Source organism: Idiotropiscis lumnitzeri, chromosome 1 (assembly GCF_059441095.1).
Source record: "Idiotropiscis lumnitzeri isolate Australia: NSW breed Sydney's pygmy pipehorse chromosome 1, RoL_Ilum_1.0, whole genome shotgun sequence".
NCBI lineage: Eukaryota > Metazoa > Chordata > Actinopteri > Syngnathiformes > Syngnathidae > Idiotropiscis > Idiotropiscis lumnitzeri.
The window spans coordinates 12,492,708-12,504,751 of record NC_142391.1 but is presented as its reverse complement, the minus strand read 5'-3'; the positions used below and the strand labels follow the sequence as shown (position 1 = coordinate 12,504,751).

The 12,044-nt window shown below is 39.5% G+C and overlaps 1 protein-coding gene across 8 annotated transcripts in view; it reads left to right on the top strand.

Moving 5' to 3' along the window:
* The window catches only part of LOC148343238 (ryanodine receptor 3), a 93,262-nt gene extending 82,378 nt beyond the window's left edge, over positions 1-10,884 (top strand). For all 8 annotated transcript variants that reach the window (XM_088317507.1, XM_088317545.1, XM_088317552.1 and 5 more), the window contains 21 exons: positions 426-506; positions 593-681; positions 773-901; positions 1,006-1,110; positions 2,337-2,418; positions 2,530-3,848; positions 4,679-4,737; positions 4,830-5,001; positions 5,086-5,172; positions 5,249-5,452; positions 6,611-6,741; positions 6,822-6,864; positions 7,215-7,342; positions 7,410-7,470; positions 7,546-7,692; positions 7,837-7,971; positions 8,050-8,206; positions 8,986-9,050; positions 9,149-9,249; positions 9,706-9,757; positions 10,031-10,884. In XM_088317507.1, coding sequence (XP_088173633.1) covers positions 426-506; positions 593-681; positions 773-901; positions 1,006-1,110; positions 2,337-2,418; positions 2,530-3,848; positions 4,679-4,737; positions 4,830-5,001; positions 5,086-5,172; positions 5,249-5,452; positions 6,611-6,741; positions 6,822-6,864; positions 7,215-7,342; positions 7,410-7,470; positions 7,546-7,692; positions 7,837-7,971; positions 8,050-8,206; positions 8,986-9,050; positions 9,149-9,249; positions 9,706-9,757; positions 10,031-10,126 — 3,443 coding nt within the window. In that variant the 3' untranslated portion in view covers positions 10,127-10,884. The remainder of the gene's footprint in view (positions 1-425; positions 507-592; positions 682-772; positions 902-1,005; positions 1,111-2,336; positions 2,419-2,529; positions 3,849-4,678; positions 4,738-4,829; positions 5,002-5,085; positions 5,173-5,248; positions 5,453-6,610; positions 6,742-6,821; positions 6,865-7,214; positions 7,343-7,409; positions 7,471-7,545; positions 7,693-7,836; positions 7,972-8,049; positions 8,207-8,985; positions 9,051-9,148; positions 9,250-9,705; positions 9,758-10,030) is intronic.
* Positions 10,885-12,044: the final 1,160 nt, after the last annotated feature.

Sequence of the window (12,044 nt, the reverse complement as noted above, 5' to 3'; positions counted from 1 at the left end):
ATAAAACATCATCTACATCATAAAGCTGACTGAGAAAATACCAAGACATTCGGTAAACTTCAGCAAAAACGGGGGTCAGCGAAAATACTTGAGCCTACTTCCTGTTTTCATTCTTTTTTTTTAAAGTCAAATTTACAGTGTCAAAGTAAGTAGTGTGCTGCCTCACAGTGGTCAATAGTGGAACTGTCCCCCAAATGAACAGGAGGCAGAACAAAATAGTTACGACCCCCCCAAAAAAACTCGATATATTGGGGCTGCGAACACCTGCAGTGGAAGGGTGTTTACTGTATATGCAATTAACTAGAAAACAGCTTTATAAATATGCAAATGAAATTCTATCATTGAAGGCTCTATCAAAAAAAACAGGAATGCCCTCTGTCTGCTTTATTCCTGAAACAGGTTGATTTGATTTCTTGTCTCTGTAGGTTCCAAAGTGCTTCAGAATGACGAGTTCACAAAGGATCTTTTTAGGTTTCTGCAGCTTCTATGTGAGGGACACAACAACGGTATGTTTGTACACTTAAACCAAATTATTAACTCATTTATAATTAGGAATGTTAAATGCTGAATGATGTCAATTATTTCTCTCCAGATTTTCAAAACTTTCTAAGGACGCAGACAGGAAACACGACAACGGTTAACATTATTATTAGTACTGTGGATTACTTGCTCAGACTTCAGGTGTGATCTTCTATACAATAATAGATACAACATATATTAAATTGTCTTTTTTATTTTCCGCTGTCTGATGTGTGTTAATATCTAATGATAGGAATCCATCAGTGATTTCTACTGGTACTACTCTGGAAAAGATATAATTGACGAAGCGGGTCAGAGGAATTTCTCCAAAGCGCTGGCAGTTGCTAAGCAGGTCTTCAACTCATTAACGGAGTACATACAGGTGCAATATCACTCACCATGACAAAATAACCTGAGTTCAGTTTTGAGTGCAATGTAAGTGCAAGTTGTTAATTTATTAATTGAATGCTGTGCTGTGTGCTCTAGGGGCCATGTATAGGCAACCAACAGAGTCTGGCTCATAGCAGATTGTGGGATGCAGTTGTGGGCTTCCTGCATGTTTTTGCAAATATGCAGATGAAGTTATCCCAGGTATGAAATATGGATCTGCATTTTACGGCAGAGTTTTCTGATCTTATCACAAAATACTCTCGCATTCAACCAGGGAGGCACCAGTTATTCACCTCATTCCCCAAAGTAAAAAATGAATTCCTTACAGAGACCCTAATTGGGTAAAAAACATGATTGCTAACAACATCGATAGACTGTAAACAATGATGAAGAACCCAGCTAACTTCATTCCGTTGCAACTAAGTGTAATCTAAAAGGCCAAGAAATTTGGTCACAACCCAGTTTGGGAAGGTCAATACTTTTACTATTTTTTTTAAATTAAATGGAACTGTAAATATATGCTAATTAGAAAATAAGAAAATATTATTGCAATTATTTGTTGTGACCAGTCTTGGATATACCGTACATCCTCCCATGTGTCTCTGTCCTCTTGTTAAAGTGCTTCTGCATTATCATCTTGGAACAAATGCCTGAACATCATGCGGCAATGTTATTGCAAAAAAAATTAAAATAAAAAAATAACTTGTAACGGGAATATTCGATATATTAATACATCAATATTAATTATATACTTGTTTAAAAAATGCAATATTCAGTATTTTTGTTGCAATGTTTGATTTGATTTACTAGATTCTCCCAGCAGTAAACTTCCATTACCTAGTCAGTAAATTTTGTAGAGTGCATTTTACTTTCAAAAAACGATATTTGGTGCCAGTAAAGTAAAAATTGAGAGTAAAATATTAAGTGTAAAATTCAGCGTAACGTTTACTTATTTAAATTTTACGCTGTATATTTTACCCTCAAATTTTAATTTGTTTACTGGGGCCAGGTCCAAATATTGTATTATTTAAATTTTACGCTGTATATTTTACCCTAATATTTTAATTTATCCACTTGGGCCAGGTCCAAATATTGTATTTTTAGAGTTAAATGTACTCTGCGAAATTTACTCAGCTTTGAAAAATATTCCACCAAAGATGCTGAGTGATGCAGAGAACACATGAAAGGTTTTACTTTTAAAGTATGGAAGGGCTCCTGAGATTGATGGTGTCCTGAATCCAGAATTGCTAAAGACCTCCAATGCATAGGACTGGCGAGACATCCGTTTTTTAAACCGAAAATAACATGGAATTATAGTCGTAGTGACACTTTGGGGCCTTGCCGGGGCAGGGCTCTAGCAGACCACACACAATCAAAGTTCAAAAGAGGTCATCAGCTGTCTCAGTCCTGCCTTTATCTTCAAACAGGACTCGAGTCAGATTGAATTATTAAAAGAGCTACTGGACCTGCAGAAAGACATGATCGTCATGATGCTCTCCCTTCTCGAAGGTGCAGTTATAAGATCTGTCATACATAACAGCATGTATGCTGCATGCAAAACGTGTGTTGCAGCCCAATGATATATTATCTGATGAATGTCCTTTGCATATCCCGTCATAGGAAATGTTGTGAATGGGACCATCGGTAAACAAATGGTGGACACTTTGGTGGAATCATCCAGCAATGTGGAAATGATCCTCAAATTCTTTGACATGTTCCTTAAGTTGAAGGACCTGACCACCTCAGACAGCTTCAAAATCTACGATGCTGAAAGCAAAGGTTTCATCTCGAAGAAAGATTTCCAGAAGTCCATGGAGAACCAGAAGCAGTATTCCCAGTCGGAGATTGAGTTTCTTCTGTCTTGTGCCGAGGCAGATGAGAACGACATGTTCAACTACGTGCAGTTTGTGGAAAGGTTCCATGAGCCCGCGAAGGACATTGGTTTCAACGTGGCCGTTCTTCTAACAAACCTCTCGGAGCACATGCCGCATGATGCCCGCCTCTCCACGTTCCAAAACCTGGCCGAAAGTGTCCTCAGCTACTTTGAACCCTACTTGGGTCGTATCGAGATCATGGGTGGAGCCAAGCGCATCGAACGAGTCTACTTTGACATCAGCGAGTCGAGTCGAACGCAGTGGGAGAAGCCTCAGGTGAAGGAGTCCAAGCGACAGTTTATCTTTGATGTCGTCAATGAAGGCGGAGAGAGCGAAAAGATGGAACTGTTTGTGAATTTCTGCGAGGATACTATTTTCGAGATGCAATTGGCATCGCAGATTTCAGAGCCGGACCCGGTGGAACGTCAGGAAGAAGACGACGACGATGACAACCAGAGCGTGGCGGAGAACCAGGAGGAGGAAGAGGAGGAGAATGTGATGTTGGAGTCTTCATCGGCCTTTACCGTCGCTTGCATCTCCATGAGAAAAAACATCAGCCACTTTCGCCAGTTGCTCACTTTCAAGAGCATGAAACGGCAGTACAGAAAATTCCGGAAGATGAGCGTGAGGGAGACGGTGCATGGCTTCTTTGCTTTCTTCTGGATGATTATCACCGGCCTCCTCCACTTTGTCTACAGCTTGATTTGGGGTTTCTTCCATATTTTGTGGACCACCATGTTTGGGGGCGGCCTCGTTGAAGGGGCAAAGAACATGAAAGTCACAGACATTCTGGGAAACATGCCGGATCCCACCCAATTCGGGATCCACGGGGATGTGCTGGAGACAGAGAAGATGGAGGCGCGTGAGGCGTCGGCCTTGACCGAGATGGGTCACATGGCTCAGGGGGACGTGGCGGAGGCAGACCTGATGGCCGAGCTGCTCAACATCCAGCCGAAGAAGGAGGGCAAACACGGAGCAGAGCCCGGATTAGGGGATGTGTCCGAGGTGGTTGTGGGGGGCGATGCGCCATCCATAGCCAGTGCTGTGAAGCAGAAGAAGGCTCAGGTTAGTGCCCAAGTCGAACACAATCTGTTCAAAGTTTTTGTAATTCAATAATTATGTATAATACAAACTGTTGCTACTCTACTGAGGATGACCAGTATACAACACGGATAGCAAACTGCTATTAAAGGTTTATAAATAGAAATAGAAGATAATGGGTTAATAAGATTAAACTAAAGTAAAATTACTCACCCTTTGAATATGGCTGGCCGATGTTTGCAAAGTGACGTGACACAGTGGACTCGAAATTGAATGTCTTTAAAAAAATTTGAGAGGGAAAGAGAGCTCATCTTTTCTCAGGAATGGTGACTGAGCTGACGGCTCATAAGATTTGGTCATTTCACAACGAGACATCATGCATGCTGGACTGTTTAAAAGGCTGTTTGAACCCCAAACTTTTGTTTGACTTTGGAGGTATAGCGGGTTCAAATATTTTCCCAGTTTAGCAATTTTTGGGGGTCTTTCACCTAAGACTTGATTTTGTTATTTCACGGGTAGTTTATCTAGAAGCAAAAAATGTTGGAACTGTTTCGCGTGTGTATGTTGTAAAGGACATGATGTTTATGCTGAATTACCTTTTCTCACTTTTTGTTTGTTAAATTTTGTAACATGGACATTACTTTGCTCCAAGGGTGGACAAATAGATAGGCGAATGAATAGATGTATGCATCTTTTTTTTCTGTTGTTTATGTACTCATAAAAAAATAAAAATACAAGTAGCATATCAACAAAGACTACCATAATAACATGAAGAATAGGGTTGACAATATGAGTGTAAGGGCGAGTTCATCTGTAATGTCTACAGTTAATATAATTCTCACTCTTTTTTATAGATGGCCGCAAAGAAGAGAGCTTCAAATGGAGACTACAAATCGGATTCAGAGAAAGCAGAGTGAGTGTTCTACGCACACTAATGTTAAATGTACACTATTTATCAGTGTTCTCCTGTCACACATTTTGTAACTAAATGTTTTTTTGGTATAGCTCTGATGATGGCGAGAAGAAAGACCACGACAAGTCCAAAGATGAAGCCCCTCCTGAGCTTTCTCTGCAGAAGAAAGCCCCCAAGAAGAGACTCTGCATGAAGAAAGAACCACCGGAGGCCTTCACGGCCAGCTTCTTTGCTGGCTTGGAAATCTATCAGACCAAGATGCTGGTGAGATTATAGGTCATTTACAGTTCCTCCAACGACTGAGAAGTATTTAATGGGTATTTTCTTGTTATTTCATACATTTTGTAGAACTACCTAGCGAGGAACTTCTATAACTTGAGATTTTTGGCGCTCTTCGTCGCATTCGCGATCAACTTCATTCTTCTCTTCTACAAAGTAAGTAAAATGCATCTTCCACATATATAACAATGAAGTCAAAGAAAAATATTTGAATTTTTTTTCATGTTATCAGGTGACTGGCGATAACGCTGATGAAACTGACCCTTGGAATGGTCGAGGGAGAACTGGGGAGGAGGAGGATGAAGAAGACGACGGCTCTCTTGAATATTTTATCCTACAAGAGAGTACAGGTTACATGGCGCCAACACTTCGCTGTCTGGCAATACTGCACACTCTTATATCTTTTTTGTGTGTAGTGGGATACTACTACCTGAAGGTACACACATACATCCCACTGAACAGATATACACACTTTATAGACAAAAGCATCAGGCCCATTATTCTTTCATGACATCTCATTTAAATTGCCTTGTTGAATTCTGTGAATTCTTGAAAATGATCTGTCCTTTGGTTTTTCGCACATTTGAATTCAAGATTTCTGCCCAATACACGTGTCTTTACTGTTGGAGTTGACTGTTTATAAACAGACACTAATTACAATCAAACGAGCCTCAGGTGTGCTCAGAGACCCAAAAGGGGAAAGTCAATTCAAAAAACATTCATAACAAGAATATGTTGTAAGCAGCCCCACCAGTCCAAACATGACATTGTGATTAATATTGTGTTTGTGGAATATCAATTGAGCAGTAAAATCCACCCGTTTTTGTACACTTTTAGGGGGCGGCCATTTTGCCACTTGCTGTCAACTGAAAATGACATCACACTTGCTTGAGGCTCAGCTAACGACAAATCATGGCTCAGCTTTAGAACGTAGTGAGACGTGATTGGTCGTTACCTGAGCCCAGAGCAACTGTGATGTCATTTTCAGTCGACAGAAAGTGAAAATGGCCACCCTATGAGATGGCTAAGAGAGAGATGGATTTTGCTGCTTAACACATTTTCCCCAAACGCGATATTAAGCAGATTGCCACGTTTATACTAGTGAGTCACAAAGAACATATTATTGCAAAGAATTATTTTGGGTTGACTTTCAATTTAATAGCCATTTCAACCTGTGTGTGTCGACGTGTTTATAGGGAGAACATAGGGTGTGTAAACCTTTGATCTGGGTCATTTGTGTCATTTCAACTGTCATTATGATTTATAAAGGCGACTCACACTTGTAACAACAAATGTCTTCACCTGATCAATATCGCTACATTTTCACACTATGCCCACAATTACCCCCCCAAAAAAGCACTTGCTTAACACTAGTCTGTAATATACGTGGTGTTTTTTGTATCATCTTAAGCAGGGTCAGTTAAAAATCCAAATTTTCTGTGACTTTCTATCTAAATGTTTCCTTGAAATTCCACCTTTTCAGGTTCCACTGTACTTTTGTCTTTATAGCATACTTTGCAATTAAACATTTTATAATGGCGATTATTAAAACACCACAAAGGAATAAATGAGTAACTTGTTGCATGTGTGTAAGGTTCCTCTGGTGGTGTTCAAGCGTGAGAAGGAGATAGCCAGGAAATTGGAATTTGCTGGACTCTACATCACCGAGCAGCCATCAGACGATGACATTAAAGGACAGTGGGACAGGCTGGTCATTAATACGCCGTACGTATGTCTTGCAAAAGATCATTGCTTTATATTTTCCAAGAGTGTCATCACATTTTGTTTTCATGCTCTTTTGTCAGGTCTTTCCCCAACAACTATTGGGATAAATTTGTCAAACGAAAGGTGAGGCACTGAGCATTTTCTATTCTGAAAATACTCTTGCTTAATTTGTTGTGCTAACTAACATTGTTGCCATGAATGTCAATAATGGAGATTTTAAAGTTGTTCTGACTTTTTAGTTTATGTTTTTACATAGGTTTTGATTAATTTTTGTTTCTGTGTTCCTGGTGTACCAACCCCACCTATCGCCTAGAGTCAGTTGTGATAGGCTCCAGCTAACCTTAATCGGGACATGTACAATAAAAAAATGGATGGATGGAAGTTCTCACATCCACTGATACCAAGTGCTGATATTTTGCAAACATGAGTTTGAGACTCACTCCTCTTTTCCCCTGCGACTGTTTTCTTTGTAGGTGATAAAAAAATATGGTGATCTGTATGGCGCTGAAAGGATTGCAGAACTGCTGGGCTTGGACAAAAGTGCTCTGGATTTTAATCCGACAGAGGAGGCTGTCACCAAGGAGGCCTCGTTGGTATCCTGGTAAGAGATGAGCGGGTTAAGGAGGTATTTCTTGATCAAATATTCATTTATCTTCTTCTGTCGACAGGTTGAGCTCAATCGATACAATGTATCATATTTGGAAACTGGGGGTGGTGTTTACAGACAACGTAAGTTTGGATGGTTGGATGGATGAATGAACGGATAAGAGTATTTAACTAACTTGAAATGTCTTTCCTTCCCAGTCATTCCTTTACCTAGTGTGGTACACCACCATGTCCATTCTCGGCCACTATAACAACTTCTTCTTTGCTGCACATCTACTCGACATCGCCATGGGATTCAAAACGCTCCGCACCATCTTGTCCTCTGTCACCCATAACGGCAAACAGGTGAGACACAGCGTGCCTGCGACTGTGATGGTGTACTCTCAGAATGAACAGCCGAGACCGTGTGAGGACATGTAGTGTAAAAAAAAATGGAAGGATGTTCATTTCTAACTGAAGAGCTATGCTTGCGTGTGTGTGTGTGCTCAGCTGGTGTTGACGGTGGGTCTCCTGGCCGTCGTTGTCTACCTCTACACTGTGGTGGCCTTCAACTTCTTCAGGAAGTTCTACAACAAAAGCGCAGATGACGACGAGCCAGACATGAAGTGTGACGACATGATGACTGTAAGAGAAAGACTCTAATGAGCCCCCAAAGTGGAATCAGTTCAGTGCAACTCTTGTAAGTGTCATCTTTCTCCTCAGTGCTACTTATTCCACATGTACGTCGGTGTGAGAGCGGGAGGTGGCATTGGTGATGAGATTGAAGACCCGGCAGGCGATCCCTACGAGCTGTACCGCATTCTTTTCGACATCACCTTCTTTTTCTTCGTCATCGTCATCCTGCTGGCCATCATTCAGGGTGAGACGCATGATTGCAACTATGCACGGTACTCTTGTTTATGCTATTAAATGAGGAGGTGTGTCTACACTATTCACTTGTGTTGTGCATGTTTTTCTCCTCCACCTTTTGTGAGATAACGTTATATTAAGAAGCAATGGCAAGTGGTTGATGTGGTTATACATTTCAGGGGGGATGTCGCATGAGTGATTCTGAAGGCCCAAAGCACGTTTGATTAAATTTGTAACGCAACAAGGCTGAAATCTGGTTGGACAAAAACATGCTGGTCACGTACTAGAAGCAGTGCAGCAAAGAGAAACTCTACCAAATGAAGAATGTTAAAATATGCAGAACTGCAACATAATGTATATTTATTTATTTATTTATTTATCTGTTTATTTATTTATCTATCTTTCACATTTATTTTTTTATTTAATTATTTAATTTTAAATTAATTTAATTGATATATTTAATTAAATTCATGATATTTCACATTTATTTTTTTTATTTAATTATTTAATTTTAAAATAATTTAATGGATATATTTAATTAAATTAATTGTTATATTGCACTGACGAGGGGAGTTTTCCAATCTCCTTGTACACTGAGTACAATGACAATAAAGGGCATTCTGATTCTGGTACTGATTAATTTAGCCCTCTAATGTGGTTGTGATAGTGTTTAGGTCAGCAGAGAACACCTTGAAGAGCTTGACCATCCGCCACTATTAAGATCACACACATAGTAGCCCTCTACACTTCAGTTAAGGTATCCAGAAAGTTACGTGTTGATGGTTGCAGGTTTGATCATTGATGCTTTTGGAGAGCTGAGAGACCAGCAGGAACAAGTCAAAGAGGACATGGAGGTGAGAGAAAATTTCCAAGAATCAGACATCGAATGAATGCCAGGGATGGACGGCCTTTTCCTCCTCATCATCATAATTTTATCTTTTCCTCTCATCAGACTAAATGTTTCATTTGTGGGATCGGAAACGACTACTTTGACACAACGCCTCATGGCTTCGAGACTCACACTTTGCAAGAGCACAATTTGGCCAATTACTTGTGAGTATTCCACTTGCAAAAAAAGTTCTATATTGCATTGTGTCTTTTTTCATATATGTAACTATTACGATAATTATGCTGGTTGAGTTTTCAGTTCTTTGTAACAGTGGTAGTAGTGCCAAATTCACTCAAGGCACCCACCCACACACGCTCTTATGGTAAACAATAAAGAAACGTTCAGAAACTGTTTGGCGCAGGCACTAAGGATTTGGCACATTTTTTACGGTCAGATTTGCGGCTCACGTGCGTGCTGCTCAAATATTTCACTTAAAAAAAAATTACTTAGACTGGAATGAACATTATAACCGTATAACATTTCTTGGCAAGAAGCGCTGTTACAAAGGATAAGTAAGCTACCGCACCCATATTGCTTAATTTATTTTATTTAATTTTTCTTTTTTTTTAGTGTTGACTAATATTCATGTTTCTCTTTCATTGACTCTACTTTGTTTCAAGGTTTTTCCTAATGTACCTCATCAACAAGGACGAGACTGAGCACACTGGCCAGGTGCAGCATGATCAACTCTTATCAATTGAATTAGATTGAATCAGATCCGGTGTGACCAGACGTGTCAGCAATGTTTCACTGAGCCAAAATGATCAATAAAAATATTTGTCATTATTTGAAATTATTGTTTCTTCTGATGGCATAATTAATGTTAACAACCCCTTTTTTAAATCAATGCATGAACGGTAATAAATAATAAAATATACAGTAGACTAAGCACCCTGCATGTGAGTTATACTTTGTTACCACCATCGTGTTCTTTGTGGGCCTCAGGAGTCATACGTGTGGAAGATGTACCAGGAGCGCTGCTGGGATTTCTTCCCAGCCGGAGACTGCTTCCGCAAGCAGTACGAAGATCAGCTGGGATAGTGCGGATGCTTCCTCTTTACCTCCTTCCGGAGAGGTGGTGCTGCTCTGATCTGCACCCCCACCCACACAGAGCGGAGTGTGACACATATGACATGTTTAATCTAGCAAGGAGGAGCGCTGCCCTCGCTCCCCTCACTTCAGATGTCAGCCTCCAATCCACCTTGTCAGGTTTTGATTTTGCGGGGCACTTTTGACAGCATTGCCTTTTACCCTGCTTAACCCCCCGCCCCCCCAGCCATTGCACAGTGTTATGTAGTCTTCTTGAGAAACTAGTGGGGTGTGTGTGGGGGTTAAGAGACAATTTGTCAGTGAAATTATGCACAAGAATCCAACATTATTATTTCGAGAATGTTGAGACTTAATGCCAAAAGAAGAGCATTTGTCGTGTAACCTTGCAAGTGAAAGTGTAGAGGCAAACAGTATTATGTAAAATATAATTTTTTTAAAATTGTTTACCATGAAGTGCCTTTTACTGTAGTATCAAGTCTACATTACAAAGAAGCTATGCAAACCCTTGTGCTGTTTTTTCTTATTGTATGTAAGTAGTCTACCGATACACTTTTTTCATTTAACATGAGAGAAGAACATGTAATTTATTTTAGTTTTGCTGAATGCAGCAGACATGCAAACGTTACATATTGTATAGATGACATTGGAGTTGATGTGGAATTGCTATCGTATGGCCGTTTGTATGTAGTAGCTTTGCAGATTTGTGCATTTCTTTTGATGGGACAAAAATAAACTAGTGCCAGAAATGACTTGGATCTCTGTATTCTATTCTTAAAAATACATACTCCATTTATGTGTATGTTTACTTAATCACAAATGCAAGATTAAATACTAACAAATATGTAAACTATATCACTACAGTAATGTGTATGACAAACTACATTATTATCATTCCCACAATTAAAAGTGAAATGAATACAATGGACCTGAAAAGTTTTTTTTACAGGTGTCCGAACCTAAAGATGACACCATCAGTCATCACTTTGACAATATGCCACGTACAGTGAGATACATCATGATCTGTCTTGATTTCTGCTTTTTTATTAACTTTAATGTTATCATTGCGTTCCGTTGGGGTTCTCGTTAAACTTGTGTTCGACTGTGCTGGTCGTCGTGTGTCTTTAAATGAGCTTCCTCAGCCACCTGTGTCTCACCCAGGTGTTTGTCATTGTCTCATCAGTTCGGGTCAAAGTCAATGTTGCTGTCTCAAGTATTTGTTAGTTGTCCTGGTCGGTGTTTTTATTTCACAGTGTTTCTTTTTTTACTTTAAGTTTTGATTTTGAGGACTTTGTTGATTTTTTTTAGTCTTCCCCAGTACCTCAGCCTGTCCTCATCTGCACATGACAGTACGATGACGAGCAGAACAATGAACTTATCTTCCACTAGATGGCGATAGTTACACACGAAACGTGCGTTCACTTTTCACGTCATTTAAAGATGTGCATGCAAGGACGTTCGTGACCCAAACATTGGATATACACGGTTTATACTGTACATGCACAGTAGTGTGTATAAAGTGCATATCAATGCTCCATTAATAGAAATGGAGGGAACAATACTGCCAGTAATGGTGTGTAAGGATGATTAGCTCATGTTGCTGATATATCACAAATATCTTCCGTTGCAGCACAGCAGGCGCCAGGATGCACACACACATATAGCAAATGCAGGGGGTCTTTGCTGCTCTGTTGATGAATGGTTCTCTTAATCCTGTAGCAATAATTTATGTGAAACAACTTCCAACGTAAAGGATTGGGCAGCTGGCAGTGAGTGGCCCCTGGACTAATAAATATATATATATATATATATATATATATATATATATATATATATATATATATATATATATATATATATATATATATATATATATTAAAAAAAACATATATATCTATAAAAATATATATAT